Genomic DNA, 21,245 nt, shown 5'->3' with positions numbered 1-21,245 from the left:
AAGGAGCTGAGAGTTTCAGCAGCCCTGATATTTTCAGATATTTGGAGCATAAAAGCTGAATGCTACTTCTCCGTGTTTGCTTCTGACTCATGGAACTTAGAGCAGACCTGTTCCAGATGACCTGAGCAGTCTTGATGGTTTATACTGGATTATAAGATTACTGATATATTTTGGCCCTAACCCATTTGTTGCTTTGAAGACCAGGAGATATATTTCTCTGACAGTCAGGCAGCCAGTGTAAAGACTTCCGAACTGGAGTAATGTGATCTACTCTCTTGGTTTTAGTGAGGACTAAAGCAAAAACAATTTAAGATCAAATTTATGTCTTTTAAAATTATGGAATAATGCTTAGATAGCAGTTTTGAGGTTCGGTGCCCTGCTCAAAAACACTTCAGCATGTTACTGCAGGAGCTGAAAACAATCCCTCAACCTTTGGCTTGGGAGATGACTGACTCTACCATCTCAACCTGCCTGAAATTTTGTAGACTCTCTCCAACAACTAGACATGACATTTAGCTAAAGCTACGTTTGAATTTAAACGAAGCTTGTGTGCAGGCCTTTTGTGATTCATTTTAAGTACAGGCTGCAGCAAATTCAAACCTCTTTGTCCACCTTTCAGTCACAAGCTTCAGAGCACACGATAAGAAAAGAACCAAAGATTGTGAGTTCTTTTGCTCCTTTGACTGATGGAGGTTAGACAATATTATCGGCACAGACCTAAAATAGATCTTTGAGTAAGAATATTCATGTTCTGCTCTGTAGAAATGATCCAGACTTTGCAGGGGAACTTTCTCCCTCTTATAGCTTACAGTTAGTTCTGCAAATACCTGGGGAATGGTAGTATACACATATTTTTTTTTTTGTTATACGTCCAGCCCTCCTCTCGCTCAATACCAAGCCTTCTATTGTCATTAAGCAGCACAGTAATGTGAAATAAAACCAGCACAAGTCCAAAGAATGAAGGTTAATCAGAATCAAAGTCCACATCTACAACCAACTGAGCTCTTTTGTGTGGATCTGATGGAGGAGCTCATGCTGAAAAACGAACAAACAAGCAGAACAAAACAGACACAAACATCAGAGATGTAGATTAGCAGCTGCTGCAGCTGTGGCGGCGCTTTCTGTGCCTTTGGATCAACTGGTCTGATGTGCTGTGGGAGGATGAGAACATTTTTCAGCACTTTGTTATGCAGCACAGCGTGTAGTATGATGAATTCAGACCGTATTTAGAGGGGAAAATTGCGTTTGGACTCTGGCATGTGATGTTCACAGTAGGAACTCTCTTGGCCCCCAAGAGCTGTAAAGCATCATCGTTTTAATAGTTTTTGTTTTGCTCTTATTTTTGACACACATTCTGAAAACCACCCACCATGCATCGATCTGTCTCATCATTTTTCTACTCTATTTCTGTGAAAAGTTCAGATAAATGCAGGTCTGTAGCAAGATTTAGAGAATCAGATGGATGAATCTGGACACTGATGCAGACAAAATATTCCCCAAGTGCTGAGAAAATGAATCAGTTGTGTGAAGCATTTTTGTAACAAGACCCCATGCCTCTGTATAAGGTGTATATTGATGTGGTCCTGCTGTGTTTGTGCATGCTGTATAGAAACATGATGCATCACACTCATGAATTCTGCACATCCAGCACTGCAGACACGACAGTTTGCGCAAGCTTTTTTCTGAAACTCCCATTCAGCAGATAGAAAAGGGTGGCAAGGTGCTCGAGATGGATGAGGCGTCAGCTGATCTAACTCAAGATACATTTCAACACACGTCTTGTTAGCTCTTGGAAATTGAAATCGGTTCATCCACATCACCGTGTGCCATAAATCTGCTCGGTCTCTGGATATACTCCCGACTACCTCTCCGGGCTACCAATCCTCAGCTCTGTCCTATAAATAAGTCCTGATAAAGCTGACATCTTCATATGCAATAATAGAGATGTGATCATAAAAATATTAAAGGTATGGAATAGGAAAGTGTCCCAGGTGACTTACCTCATTGTTTGGGAATAAAATCCTATTAACAAAGGGCTTTGAGGTGTATTCATAGAGCAGGTTTAATATGTTATCTCTGATTGTTTATCTCAGCAGCATTTGTTTTTTTGTTGTAGAACTATATTTACTCAGAAAAATAACATAACCACTGCTTCCCCTGACTCAAGGTCTCAGAGGATGTCTGTCTTGAAAACATCTCTTTTAATTAAAGATTGAACCCAGTGAGATGAGCTTTCAAAAAAAAAAAAAAGGCTGTATTAAATACAGTGTTAGCCAGAAAATGTCAAAGCATATAGAAGCCTTTCATAGAGGTCCCTCAGCCAACAGACTGAAATCACAGAGATTTAAGATAAACAAAACACACACAGGCGAGAAATCAGTCAACACAGCTGGTAACAAACAGAAGATTGAAGGCGTGCCACGCCTCTCATGCAGACCTCTTTGTTAGCATCCAGCTCATAGGAGGACGAGGGCTTGATGTAGGAGCAGGTATTGTGGGTTAAAGCCTCTGTGAGGAGTTTTTGACTGATGATGAAACAGACTGAATTTTTAGGTGACACCTCATTATTCCCAACAAAAGCAGCCAAGACCATGAATGACAAGATTAACAATTCCTGTTTTATTGTTAATGCCTCTAACCTGGGGGAGGTGTCAGTGGAGACAATTTAAAAGCCAACAGAGGAACGGCTTGTTTTTATTTTTTCCACAGCAATATCCAAAGTGAGTTTCACAAACATTGAAAATGCAAAAACAGAAACATATACATATCTGTCTTTTTTATTGGCTTCTTTTTTTTCAAAGGGGGCTACGGGCTGGATTTGAACCCCAGGCTGCCTGCTCAAGGGTTTGCTTTAAGGGGTGTGCAATCTAGACTGCTATGCTTATAGCAGTCTAGATGTCTTATTTCAAGATCATAAAGGACAAAAGTGACACCTGATTTGCTTGTACAAAAAATCTGCCGATGAGGTAAGATCTTTTTGTCAAGTTTCTTAAGAATAAATCATAATAACTTCTTCAGGAGTCATTTTTGTCTTTTGATATCTTAGTATTACACATTTTTTCTCAGGACTTGTTAAGCAAATAGAGTAGAATAGAATAGAATGGAAAACAAATTCTTTTTCCTCAGTATTTTATATTCTTATCGATCTCCCAAGGCAATTTTTTTTTACTTAATAGAAAAAAAAAAATGAAGCACAAAAGGCAGTAACACAATTAAAATAGCAAAAAGAATTTAAAATTTAGAAATTCAGAAACTGACACTCTATATGCTAAGATCCAAAACAAATTAAGTAAAGAATAAACAAAAACAATGAATATGGAGACAACATGTGCAAATGAATGTATTTTTTGAATGTTGAAAGTATGTCAGACAGATGCCTGTGATTCGTATTGAGTCTAGCGATGCAATTTCCATTAAAAATATGAAACAACACATGCTCATTTTTTCCTGTGTGTGAAAGAAACCAGGACGATATTTTGCATGCAGGATAAAATCAGTAATGATTAGGAAGGTGCTGCTTTTTTCAAGAGGAGAAACCACTAACAGAAAAAAAAAAAAAACTAGAGCTCTAAAGTAAGAGTTGTTACGGATAAAAAATTCTTAAGTGATAACAAGTGAGCAAACTGAAAAATGCCTTTGGGTGTTGTTCAGATAAAAAACAAACTCCAAACAAGAGTTTGATTTTGTTCTCGGGATAAAAGAACAATGGTGTGCAAAATTATCAGAACACTTGGCATTTTCTAGAAGTATCAGGGTTTTTTTTTTGTCTTTTTTTTTGTAGTTGTTGTTCAAAATATATAAATTGTGGGCAATGCTGTCTATCAAAAAAATGCCCATGCTGTTCTGGATACCGTAGAATAAAGCCATCATATGGAGATGTAGGTTATTGTCTTTATAAAAAGGAACACTGAAAATAATCGACTGGACTTTGGCCCTGTCCGGTAAATTTGGGTGAGTTATCTGTTGTACATTCAAAGAAAAAAAAACCTTTGTCTTGAGTTGCAGAATGCATGGGATGACATTAGGACTCATTTCATCTGTTATTTGATATTTGTTGAGCTCAGAGCAACCATCTGCATGTTTCATGAGCAGGATTTGGAGGCAAAAATACTCTCAGAACTGTCAGGTGTTTTAATAATTTTGTCCTTTGCAGTACATTTCAAACAACAAAACAAACAGCATCTCTAAACTTCATGACTTAGTGTGCTTATAAACCCTAAACCCTGGCCCAATCCTGGTGGCAAACATGTAGACTTAGCAAGCTAAGGAGAGACACACTGGCTGACAAGTTACTGTCAAAGCAACACACTGAATGCTTCCTGCTGGCTGGTGGGTTGTAAAAAGCAGCTCACCCATTGAGCTTCTGCAGCTTGTTTCACAGGTGGAATGAATGAATCCAGTCTAGAGGACTCATCACACTCACAAAAACACTCACACAGACACACACAGAGCACTCCAAAGCAAGATAAGTCACTCAAGGAGAGAAGGTGTGGCCGGGGATCTCAGAGAGTCACGAACAATCAAACTGACATACCAGACTTTACAGTTTGACCACAGCTTGACATTTTAAAGGCAGAATGCCCCCCCAAAAAACATGGAGTCTAGTGACTTAAAGACCCAATCTGCAGAGGGAAAAAAATAATGACAGGAAGTGTCAATACACTGCCTGGCAAAAAAAAGAAAAAAAGTCACCACCTGGATTTAACAAAGCAAATAGGTACGAGCCTCCAATTGGATAATTACTGCATGGGAGATTATCTGGCAGCTGGCAACAAGTTACTTAAACTCCAACAGGTGCAATAAGTTGCTCTTCTCATTTCTTAAACAACCATGTCGAAAGACACATCCTGTGGTAGAGAAGATGTCAGTCTGTTTGAGGAGGGTTGAATCATTGGCACGCATCAAGCAGAGAAATCATCCAAGGAGATCGCAGAAACTGCTAAAATTGGGTTAAGAACTGTCCAATGCATTATTAAAAACTGGAAGGATAGTGGAGACCCATTGTCTTTGAGGAAGAAATGTGGCCGGAAAAAAATCCTGAATGATTGTAATTCGCAATCACTTAAAAAATCAATTTAAAGAAAAACAACAGTCGAATTCGGGGCTATGTTTAATAGTGAAAGTAAGAGCATTTCTACAGTCACAATGCCAATGAAACTCAAGGGCCTGGAACTGAACAGCTGTGTAGCCTTTAAAAAACACTAATCAGTGAGGCTAACCCAAAAAAAAAAGCTTCAGTTTGCTAGTTGGCATAAAGATTGGACTCTAGAGCAATGAAAGAAGGTCATGTGATCTGATGAGTCCAGTTTGACCCTGTTCCAGAGTGATGGGCCATCAGGGTAAGAAGAGAGGTAGATGAAGTGATCACCCATCATGCCTAGTGCCTACTGTACAAGCCTGTGGGGGCAGTGCTATGATCAGGGGGTTGCTGCAGTTGGTCAGGTCTAGGTTCAGCAACAGTCTGTGCTTTAAGAATGAGGTCAGCTGACTACCTGAGTATACCAAATGACCAGGTTATTCCATTAATGGATTTTTTCCTCCCTGATGGCACGGCCATATTCCAAGATGGCAACGCCAGTATTCATCGGGCTCAAACTGTAAAAGAGTGGTCCATTGTCACACATGGATTGGCCCCCACAGAGTCCAGACCTTAACCCCATTAAGAAACTTTGGGATGTGCTGCAGAGGGCTTTGCACAGCAGTCAGACACTACCATCATTAATGAAGATATTGGTAAAAAAAAATTAATGCAACACTGGATAGAAATAAATCCTGTGACATTGCAGAAGCTTATCTAAACAATGCCACAGCGAATGTGTGCCACAATCAAAGCTTAAGGCAGTTCAACAAAATATTAGAATGTGTGACCTTTTTTTTGGTGGCGACTTTTTTTTTAGACAGGCAGGGCATGATATCACATGCTTCTTGTAATCAATGCATGGTGGTTCATTTACCAGAAATCGAAAAAGGACACAAAATCTTTTTTTTTTTTTTAATTTAAACTAGAAGAAGTTGCTGAAAGATAAACTCATCTTTTTTATTTTAAGGATTTGATGATTACATCTTTCTCGTGACCTACTTTGCAATAAAATTGCAAAAGATTCACAATTTGGGTTTTTAAAATTTGCATCAGATCTTCAAACACATCGGATACTAAAGGTGAGACAGAGCAGAGAGCAGTCACCAGGAGACAGAGGGTTAAAACTCTGAGTCTGTGAGCATTGAGACTGGGACTGGGTGCATGCTGCTTCTCTATTTGCCTCTTAGCTGCCCGTAAGACCCTATTAGTTTGACATTTGCTCCAAAAACCAGACTAAAGTCAAACGATGCAGCAGGCGGGGCGGCAGAGACGTGTGTCTGTCTCCCACTATGCTTCATGTGCAGTTAAGTGATTCTCACTGCTGGCTGCAGCTGAAAATATAATAGACCAGCTTGTGTGTCTCTCCTTCCTTCCCTTCACTTAATCCTTTCTCCTCTAATCCATCTCTGAACACAACAGCTCGAATGTTCTCTGCTTTTTACCAAACTAAAATTAATTTAAATGTGGTTTTGACCCAATAGTGTCTGGAAATAAAAGTCAAACCCCTGCAAAAATTAAAATAAAAATCTGCTCCCACTTGATGATTTGCTGGATGCAGGTGAAAAATATCATCCTCCAGCTTCTTTACATATTCACTTCTCTTTTTAATAACTTAATTTGCCCTCTCTTCTACCAAAGATATAAATTTGAGGTTTGCCTCAGCTCACTGCTGTCAAAATAACACATTTCTTCCCCCTATTCCCCCCTGAGCTGGAAACTATGAAACAGTGAAACCAAACTTACACTCTTATCTAATTAAAGAATAAATCCAGGGAGATTTAATGTTTAAAAATGCAGTAATCTTATTTTTACTTTTGCAAGAGAGATACTAGAGGATATAGGAGGTATTTGGTCAAATGAAGGTTCAAATCTCAGAGATTTAAAGAAAAAATGCACACAAGCTGAGCAATCAGTCAGTTCAGCCGCTAACAGAGGTGTGTGGCAGGAAGACCCAAATAACAGAGTGAAATATGGCCTCACTTCATGTTCTGACCTCTTAGACTCCAACTTTAGCTCAGTGAAGGACATGGTGTGTGTACAAGGCCATGCATGGTCAGTATTAATCAGGGTGAGCAAACAGTCCGACACAAGCAGCCTCTGAACTGGGTTTATCTCTGTTGTCTCAAGTTAACGCATCTGTCAACAGTCAACTTTATACGAGCTCTGGCAGATTTGTTGTTCTTTGGAAAAGCTGCCAGCTCTCCAATTAAAAACGCTGCCAGTCGCCTTCAAAAAGCAGCACAACGCTGACGGCCTTATTAACTTATTAACAAGAACAGCACATGTGTGCAGCGTGTCAGCTGTGTCTGAAACCTTTTTTTTTACTGTTATGCCCTTGAAATACGGGTGTCAAATCCTTGCATGTGACATATACTCTGTAAAAGTGTGACATCCTCCATATGTCATCATGCTTTTTTCTCAAGCATGCAGTTAGAGGTCTGTAAGAAAACTCTGACAGGTGCAGGAGTGGTGTAGCTTTGCTAAATTCAACTGTTGGTTACCATTTTATTTGAAGCTTAATTAACTTAGGGCCTATCTCAATTGCACCCCTTAGACCTCCCCCCTCCGTCTTACCCCTTCTTCTATTCCTTTCTCTCGGCCCTCAAAACAGAGGGCTGAGAAGAAGGGGTAAAGACACATCCCTGAGAAACAAGACGCCACTCAATTCCCACTACATCATCACCCCAGCTGCTTGCTGGCTGTTACGCAGTCAGTTGCAACAATTGCTTGTTTGCTTCTAAGATGCCATGTTTACTGATGTTAGCCTTTGCTTGTGCCTTTTTGATATACTTTAATATTTACAGGGAGTTGCACGTCTCCACTCGGCCATCTTGTAAGCAGGCACAGTGTATCATGAGAACATGTTTATACCCCTTCCTTTCAAGTGAGGTCTTGTTTTTTCTTTGTTTCAAGGGCTATACACCCCTTCCCCTTAACCTTACAAAGAATTGGGATAAGGAATGCACCAATACCAGGTATCGGGTGTCGGTGTATTGGTGCCCCTCAAAGCTGAATCGGGTATTAGTGGGGCCAATCCATGGTGCCAATCCAGACAACCATCTCTATGCCTTTTTTTTATTACCAGCGCTCTTGGCTGCTTGATTTAAAATGTTACCTTTGACGCACTTTCTTTGTTTTTTGCTTATTACTAGTCTACAGGGTATAAACATTTACAACTGAATATTAACTTCTGTACATGCCAAAGCTTTGTTTTGCTGGTGAACATTTAAATATTTTAGGGTTTAAATCAATATTGACTTCAGTAATTTCATCTACTCATTTTTTGCCTTTTACCCAAAACATAACCAGTCTTACCCTACAGTAGGACATGCAGGTTATTATTTAACACTGGTATCGGATCGGTATGGGTCGATACCCAAAGCCGTAGTATCTGTAACAGTATCAGAACCAGAAAAGTTGGATCGGTGCATCCCTAATTGGGATACCCCTTCACTAGTTGTGAATGTGTGCCTTTTTCTCCACTTCTTTTCTGCTGAAAAGGATTTCTCGGATTTATTTTGTAGTACTTGTGGACATTGTAGCTGGACTGTCAAAAAAAAAAAGGACATCAGTGCAGAAAAATACTAAAAAGGAGAGTGATGGAGCATGGACTGAGACACGGGTTGAGCTGTTTGTGATAATGTTCATTCCAACTGACATACAGCAGTTATTTTGCAGTGGTCTCTTCAAACTTAAGAGTCTATCAATAAAATGAAGTGTGTGGTTACCTTAGCTCTCCTCTGGTGAGGCTGGAGTTGGAAGATGAGAAAAATTGTCTTGAACAAAGACAAGTAGTACTGAAAAGAAACGCATGCCTTGGCAGGAGTCACGTCTTTATAACAGTGGGTGGTGGTGCTCATGGGCAACAGAGTCTTTATTCTGGAAAAACACTATCGATTTCAGCCAAAGGTGTCACTGCAACCAACACCAAACTGCAAACCTGTGTGCAACTGGACCTGGACTTTGTAGCCTGCACTGAGTTGAGACAGTCTGGTCTACATAGCATTTCCTGTTTGCCATTCTGGACAGCACACAGCACCGCCCTCACCTATCAGGCTTACATTGCTAATGTCACATAAATCATTCCTATTTTAATGTGTATAAGATCTTTATCAATGCCTCTTTTCTTACTAAATTCTGTACGACAAACTCTTCAAACACATGTGAATCAAAACCTTGCATCACAAAATAAAACAGTTAGAATTGTACATTTTCAAGGAGAAAGCTGTTACAGTTTAAATTGCTTTTTTCAGTGTACTGAATTGATTGAATGTATTGCTTGAGTACGCAGCAAAAGAAAAAATGGGAAAAAAAAACAATAAAGGAAGTTTTTATTCCCCAGAGATTTACATTTATGAACGTAGAATTTTGCCAAAATGACATGATTTACAATGTAAGAAGCGTTATTCTGTATGTTATTTACAATGGGCCCAAACAACACATTTTTCCACAGTAAAACAAACACTTCATCAGTGTTTTCAGAAATAAAACCACATAGCTGTTGCCAGAAATACTTCTCAACCTGCTAAAACCCTCAGTCTTCCTGGAGTTTGGCCACGTCCATCAACTTTAGCACAATAAATGTTTGGATATGTGAGTCTATAAAGGATCCACTGACTTCATTTTTATGGCAACTGAGAAGGAGGCTGGATTCATCAGCTGCTACAGCCACATTTTGGAGTAGCCTTCGAAATGGGACAGCCTTGGACACACCGCTGTGACGTGAAAGGTCTTCAAATTCGGCCTTCGTAAGCTGCAGCCCCTGAATTTGGGCGCAGCTCCAGTCCTCACAGAGCCTTTGGAGCCAGAATGTCTCAGAATTTTGAGGGGTTTCTTGGATGGTTTTAAAACATCAACATTTTGGTGTCAGTCTGTCCATGCTGAAAGTCAAAACCCTCAATACTCTCTCCACACTTTCTGAGTCTAAGCATGTCGGGGTTTTTCCACTTCAATCAGGTTGTTCAATAATCTTGAAAAAGAATATCTTTTCCCTCTCCCACATTGACAAGGCTTGAATTTATGGCTATGCACAGTTGAAGGGTGCCCCGGGGAGTTTTTTTAAGTTCCCGTTTATATTCAGTGGTACTCACACACTTTATGCCTCCTCCAGGTATAAACAAACATCCTCGATGCATTCCCCTCCTCATGAAACATTTGCAAAGCCCATTTTTCTTAAAAGTCTGAAAGTTGCATTATTTATGTCTGTAATATTGGCTCGCAGTCTTTCTCCTCTCACTGTCCCTCTTGGTGCGTGTCCTACCTGCTTGTCCATTAAACAGATTTTAAGACCTGCTGGATGAAATGTATCGCGTGCATGTATGCCCTTGTGAACAAACAAAATAAGGACGAAGACATCAAAACACCGGCTCTAAGACACTTTCTGAAACTCAGATATGAGCTGGTCAGCTTTTTGCAGAGGGATTTAAAAACAGCCTTCGAGTGTTGAAGTCTGCATCATTCTGCAGGGAGAGGTCAAACGTCCAAGTGAAGGAAGACAAAAGTGAGACTTTAACCTTTTGGTTAGAGTCCTAAGGGTGACTGAATTTGACACTGCATCTTTCCTCTCACTACCAGAGAATAGCGTGTTTTTCTGATTTACTCCTTGGGCTTTTATGCTTTTATTCTGAGGAGAGGGCAGAAAATCTGGAGTGAGAGCAGGGGGTGACATGTGGGAGGGAGCTAAAGGCTGAAATCCAACATGGACCACCTGCTTGAGGACTGTAGCCTCCACACATGGGGCAGGACTAAACCATCAGGCCAGACTGGCTCTCTGGATAATGTGAAGAAATCACAGGATGGGCGTATAACGAGATAAGCTTGTTATGAAAGTGTTTAAGGCGTTATATTTAACATAGTGGAAGAATATTGAGGAGCAGGAAAAGGGATTTAAAAAAGGTGCTAATTTAGTGGCACATTGGACCATACTGTATTTGAGGGCTGTCACCTACCTCACACCGAGCCTGTGTGTTCATCCCTTCTGTTTCAATGCACTCAAACTACTGAGCTGTTAATTTGATGGCTGTGTTATGCTTTCACATGTCAGCATACGTAATTAAGACCAGAATTAATAATGCAGACGAAAAGGTTATTTTGAGTAGGGGCGTGTGATATGACAATCTTAGATCAAGAAGGATTAGAATGTGATGACAATCTGCCAAAGCATGGAGGCTGTGGTGCACATTCCATTCAGGATGGGAGAAAAAATCAAAAAATAAATCAAGACTTTTTTTGTTTGAAAAAATCAAAATCGGTATTCCTTTTTTTTTTCAAATTCATATTCTTTAATTTAGTTTTTGTTTACAAACTATATTGGAAAAGTTACCACTTTTCTCCAGCAGAGGGTGAAATGATTCCCTCTGACTCACGTGACGTGCATGGGGGAAAATATGGCCCCTGATATAATCTGTAGGCATTATGATCATCATTTAACTTTTCCCATTCTCTGGTGTTAAAAAAGCAAACTCAAAATTGCAAAAATCGTAAATATTGAAGAATTGCAATTTGAATCGAATTGAATCGACACCCCAAAAATCATAACAGAATCAAATCACGAGAAGAGCATATCGTCGCAGCCCTATATTCTATCCCTCACAATGCTGTCTGTGCCATGTGTCTGCGTGCTAATGCACAGCCACATCCAAAGTTTTTCTGGTCTCTGCTGACTCATACCATTTGCTAATCTGCTTTGTGTCTGCACTCCAGATGCACCAGTGGACCAATCAGAGTAAGCTGTAGGCAGTGTGTTAATTAACTCCTTTTTCTTTTAAACCTCACACATGTGAGAGAAAGCATGGCTGGGCACGAAAGTGAAAGTGACAAGTTGGATTCCCAAAAGAAATCCTGGCTATTTTCCAAACCGCCTACTACACTAGCAATGCCTACTATTTTGACTAGAATTCAGCATGTAGTAGGCAGTATGCAAAAACGTGCAAAATTTACAGTATACTAAGAATCCCTGGATGTCCTACTAATCCAGGAAAATCTCTCAGTATACAACGGACCTGGCATATTGTTTCCCACAATGCATGGCGCTAACGCGGTTTATCAATGCAGTTGGCAGATTTTGGTGAATTACCCCCATCTACTGAAATGAGTCGGCATTATAATTACAACACAACACTAACATGAGATGGTCATGAGATAGAAGTGAAGTGATGCGAAAGAAACACCAGTAAATCTCATCACTTCCAGTTGTAAAAGAGGTGTTTACCTCTACAAACTCATTAGCCAATAAAAACCACTAATTCACTTTTTAAACCATGGATTATACAGAAGTGTTTATTTTTCCATCAGCTGTAAAAATAAAAATCTCTTTCAGATTTATTTTCAGTAAATGGTATAACTTTTGGTGGAAGATTTCACATCAAGTATGATGATTCTGTGATATGATAAACAAATTAACTAAAATGCAGAGATCTGCCCATAGATTGTTTTTTACATTTATAATAAAGGCAAAAAAAACCCATAACCTTTAGCTCCGCTCCCGAAACTGGAAACCAGAGTAGTATACAACAAAACAGACCCAACAGAATAGTCAAACTACATACTCCAAGCAAAAGCAGTAGGTAGTATGTAGTGCCTGCTACATATAGTATGTAGTTGGCGGTTTGGAAAACAGCTCATATCTCCTACTATCTAATATGGAACTGGTTTGGATAACCTCAATCATCCTAACTTCAGGTGTAGCTGTCATTATATTATTTAAAATATTTTCTGGATTATGAGAGTTTTAAACGTTTTTGTCTTTTCCTTGTACATAAGATACACTGGTTGAAAATTTCCTGCTATCTCTCTTTAAAAGAAAAAGAAAAAAATCACACTGACTGTGCTCAGTGTGTTCCCCGGCTGCAGAAATAAGCCTGTTTATCCATCAGAAATGCTGCAATGATGATAGCTCTCCTAATTACTGTGTAATGATCTGGATCATCCTGATAACAGGGTTGATAAAATGGTTCAGATTTACAAGATATTCTTCCACACATATTGTTAAAAATGTGTGCTGTGTGCCAACAAAGAAGGGAACATCTCTAAACTCAGCAGGTTTTTTTTCCCCCTTTTTTAAATAACTATGCTGCTGAATTATTTGGGAATCTTGTCCTGTTTTCATTATTTTTGTCTCCCAGCTGTCCAAAAAGCAATTAATTGTCAGAAATTTTCACCACTCCCGCAAACAGCTTGACAGAAAAATAGCTTTTCCTTCTCTTACATCATACAAACACACAGATATGAATGAATCCACAGCTCTTTCAGACATTTTTATTGTTTATTCCAACCCCACTTATCTCTCTTCTGCATTTTCTGTCCAAACACAGCAGAAAGACGACATCCTTCATTGAGTATTCAGCGCTCTGCTCTGCCATGTGTTTCCTGTGTGTGTCAAGATAATTTTAATTTGATGACATTTTCTGCTGTTGCGAGCATCTGTTGCAGTCAGAAGACAAATGTCCTTGTTTTTTATATTTTTTTTCTTATACGAGACATGCTGTATTATGTTCCCTCAGGACTACAATGATGAGATCAGACAGGAGCAACTGAGAGAGCTCTCGCTGTTGAATGGCTCCGACGAGTCGAGCAGAGGGAGGAGTGCACAGGGGAGGAGTGTACGACCAGCCAGCACGTTATCTACGAGGTATGGAAATTTATATTATAGTTCTTTTAATGGAGTTAAAGCCCCTGTGAGGAGATTTTGACTGCTTGTAAATCTGAGTGTCAAAGTGGTGCCCTACAAAAGCAAACAAGACTGTCAGTGACAAGATTATCAGTGTCTATAAAGTCATTTTTAATACCTGTAACCGCTGCCAGGGGGTTGGTCAGATTACGGGAATCACAAAACAACATAGAAACAGCCCGTCTTTACTTTATCCACAACAAACACTCTCAGTCAGGTTAGTTAAAGATGTCAGGATGTGAGTTTTTGTTAAAATAAATAATTTATACATGTGCAGTACAAAATAATTAAAGAGAGAAGAGGCATTGCTCTGTCTAGGCGTGAGGTGATGTACCAAAGTTGACACTGACAAAAAGTCCCTCACAGAAGCTGTAAGTGTATGAGGCTTTTTAACATTTTAAAGTTCATCCTCTGCTTTGACTTGAAACATGGTTAAAAAAAAGTGATTTTTTTTTTTTTTGTTGTTGTTTTTGTTTTTTGGCATCCAAATCAAATTTAATGTTTGTGTCTGTCTCTCAGGGTGGAAAACATATCGATAAATAGTTCTTTCTTAAAGTTTGGAGACTAGATAAAAACATGATATCTTCAGTGAAAAACTATACTCCTGTCATGGTGGTTTCAACCCAGGATATTAGTCTGTTTAACTGGATTTATTCACGACATGTACTCAGTCTTCCTACATCAGACAAGTTTTGGATGAATGGAGATGGATCAAGATGATTTAATGTCATCAGTCCATCCGGTTTCAATAAATACCTGAGGTGTAGTCTGGTTGGCTCCTGCTTGATGCAGTTTGGAAGGAAAAAGGAGGACTGGAGCCTTCAAGGTTGAGTTTTATAGGTTTGGTGGATGTGGTCCAGATATAGGGATGGGTACTTTTAACATTTGAAACAATACGTTGCACTATTGTGTGTGTTTCTGTGGTGATAAATGTAAATATTTTTAATAATAAAAGCTCAAAGTTTTTCAATTTAACATATTTATTTCTCAATATATAAACTTGCAATGCTGTGTTTATGTCCAGCATAGAAAATCACCTACTATTCCACTTTCTCTAAGTCACAAGGATGCATTTAGGTACCTAAACATTGTACCATTTGATTTACATGAATCGGTACTTGGTACTACAGACGGAATTCGGTCAGTACCTACAAAAGTACCGGATTCGGTACCCATCTCAGTCCAGATATGATCCTCCCATGATCAACATTAAATATGGATACAGGCTGAGCCTATGATCTGTTTTCCTCTTTTCCATTTTTCTGCATTTTTCCATAAAGCTTAGAGCAGTACCACCGTGGAGGAAGTGTTGCTGTTATTACCTGTTATGTAGCTCTAGTGTAGACATGAGGAAGAAACAACAATGGCAGAACTTTTTGAAGAAAAAAATTGTGAGTTGGTGAGGAACTTCTGCCTCTGTTTTAGTATTCTATGCAAGAGGTAAATCGGCAATAGCTTCTCCACAGTCACCAATTATTATTTTTTTTTGAGTTTGTTGTCGTCATAAACTTTTTACTCTGTGCTACCCCAGCTGATGGATGTATTGGTTAACAGCAACGGCAACATATGGGATACAAGTATGTGAGCAATAAAGGTAACATTGTTTTATAAAAAGGACGTATATATGTGTGTATGTAAAAGGATTATAAATGGGCCTTAACTCTGTTTTATAAATATGCCTGTGTTGGCAGCAGCTTCTGTAAGTTGTTTCTATTGAAGGTATTGCCCATGCTTAAACTTTAAGTATGATGGTTTCTTGTACACCTTCACTGACCAAGAGGAAAGCAAAAGCACACCGTAAAGCTGACTCTCTCCTTCTTTTCTCACTTCCAAACAAATGCAATGTGCTGTTAAAAAAAATTATTTGATTTAGGACGCGGTCACTCTGTGAAACCTTGCCGTGCTTGAGCATGATTGACTTCTCTGATTTGGCACGCTTCAGAAAGGTGGGCTTCGGCACGGTTTACTTCATGCATGAGCACAAGAACGCGGAAGGCGTGTGGGATCCATGACGTATGAGCGTCATGAGCACATCCCTCGACAATCATTTTAAACAAAGCAGTTTCAAGGCAATTGTGCTTGAGCATGGCCCAGTTTGGTCAGCACCCTTATTTTAACTCACTAAACTATAAAGACAATTCTTTTGGTAGAGTGAATGCCAAATTACCAAATAAAACATCTCTTTATATACCAAAACTATTTTGCCTAAAGACTAATAAAAGAAAGAGATGATTAAGATCTAAAAAAAAAAAAAAACAGGAAAACACTGGTGTATGAAATAAAGGCCACTTTCCTCTACTAAATCTGGGATTGCTTAGTAAATGCAAAATTTAATAACATACAAGACTTAAACTTTGAATTGAACTACAGTACTGGCTGCCGACTCCAATATCCACAATAGAACTACACTGATGTGTTGTAAGTGGAGGTAGAAAGTGGTTCGAGGAGTTTTTCTCTATCCAATCAGAGCAGACACCAGCAACACTTTAAAGAAGTAAAGATGGAGATAGAGATAGATGCCACAGAGGACAGAGGAAAATGGATAAACATGACCAGAGCAGGCTGTGTGCACAGCAGAGACAGTCATCTGATACACATCACAGTCTAGGTCAAGGGGGAGACCTCTCAGAGCTCTCATGGTGGTGAGGACAAAGCTCTTGCTAAAGCAGGCGCTCCTTCACATAGGAGGCCTGTACAACCAAGCAGGAGAGAAAAATGAAGTGCCGGTAGTGTGGGCGGTCGGGGTCATTCATGATTTTAAGTACTTTCTGGTTTAGTAAGCATGTGACTCAGTCAGGTAAAGTTGTGCTGCTGATGATTCTGAGATGAGTTATCTTTAGGAGACAGTTCATGGTCATGACTGTGAGTTTCTGAAGAAAACAGACGGCACTGTACACAATACCTGGTCCAACGATGCTGTGATAAAGGAGGAGAAGAGGAAGGAGTCTGTGTTGACAATGTTTGTGAACATTTTCAAAACAGAGGTTTCTGTTCAGTGCAAAACTGAAGTGTTTGAAGGTCTCCACCATGTGTAACCTCTCTCCTTTGATGGTGATGGGAGGTGAACCAGAGCTTTTGAAGAGTTAAGGTGTGTTATTTCCACTCCAAGTACTAAGATAGGATATGGATGGTTGAGAGGGAGTCCTACGAGGTGCCATATATTTAATGTATGGGTAATGGTGGATGGGCTCTGGCAGTAATTGAGGGTTTACACATGGCTTTAAGTCTTGATATCTTCCAAACAGATGAGTTATAAAAAATATTCAGCCCCTTGCAGCTACACTGTTCATGAATAAATAACCTGTTCCAGCCAAAGCTGTTTTTGAACCAGGCTGTAAAAAGGTTTCATTTTGCTCTAAATGGACAGATTAACATGGGCTTGTTTGGGCTTCCTTTTCCTGGACTTTTGCAGCAGGGCTCATGTGGAGACTTCGGGAACTGAAGTTTTTTGCACTTCAATTTTCAACACTTGAGGTATCTGCTTGGGAAAGAAACCTGTTGAAATTCATTAAAGCTAAATAAAAAGCTCACAGAACCAACTGCACAAAGGCTTATCATTTTTATGAAGTCATATGCAGCGTCTGAACATGCACAGCTTTGACTGCTGATTGGCTGTTAGCTGAGTCATGGCTCTGCTTGTAACCATTCAGACGGTACTGTGGGTGGGACAATCCCATAGACGGAGTACTGACGGCTGACAGCGGCGCAGCTGCATCAAAGCTGAAATAACACAGTTTTAAACTGATTTTTTATCGGCCGTCGGGTCAAAACAAAGGCCAATGCTGATATGCCTCAAAATGCCAAATATCAGCGCAGATAATTGGTCAGCCAATAATCGGTCAATCCCTACCCTTTCATCCCTGCATCTGATGAATCCTTAGTGTTATTTCTTGTGTACTTTTGGAGGTCATAAAGGAGTTTCAGGATGCTTATTACATATCTGTATATCTTTATGAGCAAAGCCTTTGATGGAATATCCAATCAGACTACTGCTTTTTGCTTTAAAGGTAACTGTTTTTATTTTAATTTGTCTCCTTTACTCTAAAAATGACAGCTCTTTCCTCTGGAAATTACATTTCTGTGTGAAAAACTGCCATCCTTAACTTGTCCTAGTGAAATTGTAATCTAAAAGGAGCTGGTTAGCAGATGAATCAGCTCCTGTGAGTTTAGTCTCATTTTTGATCATTACTAAGTCCTGTGGTCTTACTTGTGACATAATAATTAATTATATGCAATGGAAAAAAATGCCATTTTTCTTAAACTGAGGTTTAGATTTTTTTTTTCTCAGGTAGGAGTTAATGATTTCAAACAATTTGTCCTTTTTTGCCATTTTTTTCAGTTCTGTCTCTAATAATAGGGCTATGAGTTATTTCTATTAGTTGTAGCTCAAGGCAATATTTGGATATCCAGCTTTAAAGAAAAGTAATGTGGCAGGGCTTTGGATTTACAGCTGCTCGTGTCAGTCGCCTGCCGTGTAAAGCCTTCTCTTTTTTCCATCCAGACCAAATTGTCCGTAATCTAGCAAAGCCGTGGCATTCCCTCAGGACTGAACAGGTATGCTTTGCTACAACAGCCTGGCCTAATTCTGGCAGCACATGCAGATGAGCTAAATCCAGCAGCAACATGGGACATCCCCAATTTAAAGTCACCACCACCACCTCACTCCCCAGATTTACTCTTTTTGGCACAACGATAAGCAATTATTGTAAATCTCCATGAAAAATATGTGCCAGTAATTCCCCTTTGAGTGGCTGTATTTTTGGATCACAATGGGCTGCTACCTAGTGGAGGATGTGCCAGGAGAAGAAAGGGTTTCCTAGCCCACCTACATCCTGCTGCTGTTAAAATATGAAGTTAGCAGACAATAGACAGCTCTGCAGGGATAAATCCACCCTTCAGCCCCCGCTCTGCTGCTGGACACTCTCACAACCATAAAATAAACAATACACCTTAAATTCCTAATGCGTGCCCATGTCCTGTGGCCACTTTTTTGCTGGAAAAGTCTGGACACTGTTAAATACACCTGCCTGCTTGACTGCGGGTTTGTCTGGAGCCGGAGTGTCTGCAGCAGCTCCAGGCAGATGGAGCTGTTATTTTGCACAAACACAGGCTAGGCACCGCTCCATCGTGTTATTGAAATAACCAAGCCTTCATCCCACAGGCATGTTTGCAGAGCTGAGAAAGACACAAAGTGACACTCGTCAGGCCTGTGATCGTTACAAGATCTACCTCAGTGCCAGGGGAGGTTATGCTTATCTAGTGTTTCACCCGAGCACTGTGTATGACAACCACCCACTGTGACAGCCTGAAAGTATGCAGCGATAAGAGGGATTTAACAGATTTCTCTCTGTCTTAACTCCACTTTTACTTCAACTTCTCTTTTTTTACGATGGTGTGGAGGTAGGTTCTTTATGCCATGTTTCTCTGCTTGTTTGTTTTACCAGGGGCCACAGAGGTACAGGAAGGAGTGCAGCAGCACCTCGGGGGACAGCAGCAGCCGCAGCAGCCACACACAGCAAACTTCCCACAAATGTTTTAACGAGGGAGGTACAAGCTCCAAGAGCCAGAGGGGCAGCAGGGAGCTCTGGATACAGGCCCCCGCTGTTAGCAGTCACACATGACTCATACGAAGACTACGTAAGTCCAATCCTTTTTGCACACACTGAGTTCACCTGATGATTTTTTGACTTGACTCTGTGCATAAATTCTGGTTTGATCTCTTTGAGTTTTGCACGACCCCAAGATATTTTACAGGCAACCACTGGTTTGATGCATTTTGGGGATGGTATTGAGAAATTTAGTGACACTTTTTTTCATGTGCATATGGAATTATTTTAGCATATTCAAACAGCTGCTATAATTTCTGATAACATGCTAAAGGTTAAAAGCTCCTGAACCGTTTTTCCAGTTATTTCTCTGTATTTCAGTTTTGAAGAAATGAATTAATCCGACAAATTTTCAGTGTTTTTTCTCTCCTATTCAAGCCACATTAATAGGCGAAATTAAGACTTGTACCATTTTTGCATCCAGCCCAGTTCCAACAGTCAAAAAGACAGCTTGCTTTGGTATTTTACCATTTCTTAGCTGGGATTACTTTATTATTTTTGTAAAGTTAGCATGAAAAATAAGGGTAACAGCTGCTATTCTTGAGTGAAGATAGTATTTTCAGAGCTCCCCCTGCTGGATGGCTGCAGTGTAGGTCTTGAAACTTGCCTCTTTGCTGTTTTGGATGCAACATGGGTCACAAAAATGACAAGGTTTATCACGAAAGACGTAATGCACCACATTTAGGGTTAATATAATACTATTTATTTATTTATTCATCTATTTATTTTATTCTATTTTATTTTATTTTATATTCAAGAGTATAAAGCAGTTGTAACACCCAAAAATCCCAGCTCTGCCATGGTAAAAAGTGGATTCCACTCAGAAAAAAATGTCTGTTATGTCAATCACAGGAACATACACAAGGACTGCTTTTGCTCATTCTTTACCCTTATTTTTTAAAACCATTGTCCTTCTTTTCTCAAGCTCTCTAACAGAAGATTAAGTCTTCTTAGTATTTTTTGTGCTGATTTTTAGATAAATATTGCACTAAACTAAACTTTGAAGTCAGTCCTGTTTAATGGTTGAAGAATCAAACACACACTTTTTCACATGAGGAGTCTTTGCTGTCTATAAATAGGAGATGTTTGTCTCAAGATGTCTCGTTAGTTTACTCCTCACATTGTCATTTCTGACAGTTTTGCCCCACAGATGCGACATTCTGTCGTGGACAAAAAGCCAAGAATCCTTCCTCGCGCAGCCAGATTTGTGTTTCCTCAGTTGGCTCAGGTTTGGTCATCTTAGACTGTGTTGGGATGTATCAGCTTGAGCTCTATTTACTGTGACAAATCTTTCCATCACCAGCTGTGACAGTTGCTATTTCTGACTGCTGTGTGCCTGGAATTTCAATGGCATATTTAACAGGATTTCTAATATTTTGTTGCCGTCGTTTTTTTTTTTTTTTTATGTTTGAGAACTTGAAGTGTGCAGTGTAGTTCAAGTGCAATGTCACATCAATTTTTAATGAGGTGCAACATTCGAAGAGCACTTCTGGTGCGACCCGAAGTGACCTCTGCTCTTTAAAAACAACTTTGGAAGAGGAGCATGAATTCTGAGAAGTGGATGCATTAATGCGTGGATATTCTGTTGTTTCATGCAACATTAATAATCCAGTTTAGTGCTTTTGAACAATGTGTTTTTACTGGTTAAATTTCACTTTACATTTCCCAGAGAGATCGTTTGGGTTGTCAGCAAAGTAAGTACATTCCTCATTACTGGAGTCAGCTGAGACTCACTGGTTAAGTGTCGGTGTCAGCTACACAAAAGTAACAAAGCTACTCAACTATTGAGTTATGATGCCTTGAATAAAACATTGAATGAATATTGCAGAAACATGAAACTGCTGTCAAACAGCCAAAACAATCACTGAGTGTAATTTCTGAAGATATCAGT

General features: G+C 39.6%; 1 protein-coding gene across 5 annotated transcripts in view; it reads left to right on the top strand.

Annotated features, from left to right (window-relative positions):
• Positions 1–21,245, top strand: part of khdrbs2 (KH domain containing, RNA binding, signal transduction associated 2) — a 125,444-nt gene that overhangs the window by 66,080 nt on the left and 38,119 nt on the right. For all 5 annotated transcript variants that reach the window (XR_012598600.1, XR_012598601.1, XR_012598603.1 and 2 more), the window contains exons 5-6: positions 13,582–13,709; positions 19,193–19,385. Coding sequence is in view for 1 of the 5 variants with exons in the window: in XM_074676293.1 (XP_074532394.1) it covers positions 13,582–13,709; positions 19,193–19,385 (321 nt within the window). In the remaining 4 variants the exon portion in view is untranslated. The remainder of the gene's footprint in view (positions 1–13,581; positions 13,710–19,192; positions 19,386–21,245) is intronic.

Source organism: Halichoeres trimaculatus, unplaced genomic scaffold, assembly GCF_033239565.1.
Source record: "Halichoeres trimaculatus isolate MK-OKI-2021-1 unplaced genomic scaffold, fHalTri1.1 fHalTri1_scaffold_8, whole genome shotgun sequence".
NCBI classification, from domain to species: Eukaryota; Metazoa; Chordata; class Actinopteri; order Labriformes; family Labridae; genus Halichoeres; species Halichoeres trimaculatus.
This window is presented reverse-complemented; position numbering and strand designations above follow the sequence as displayed.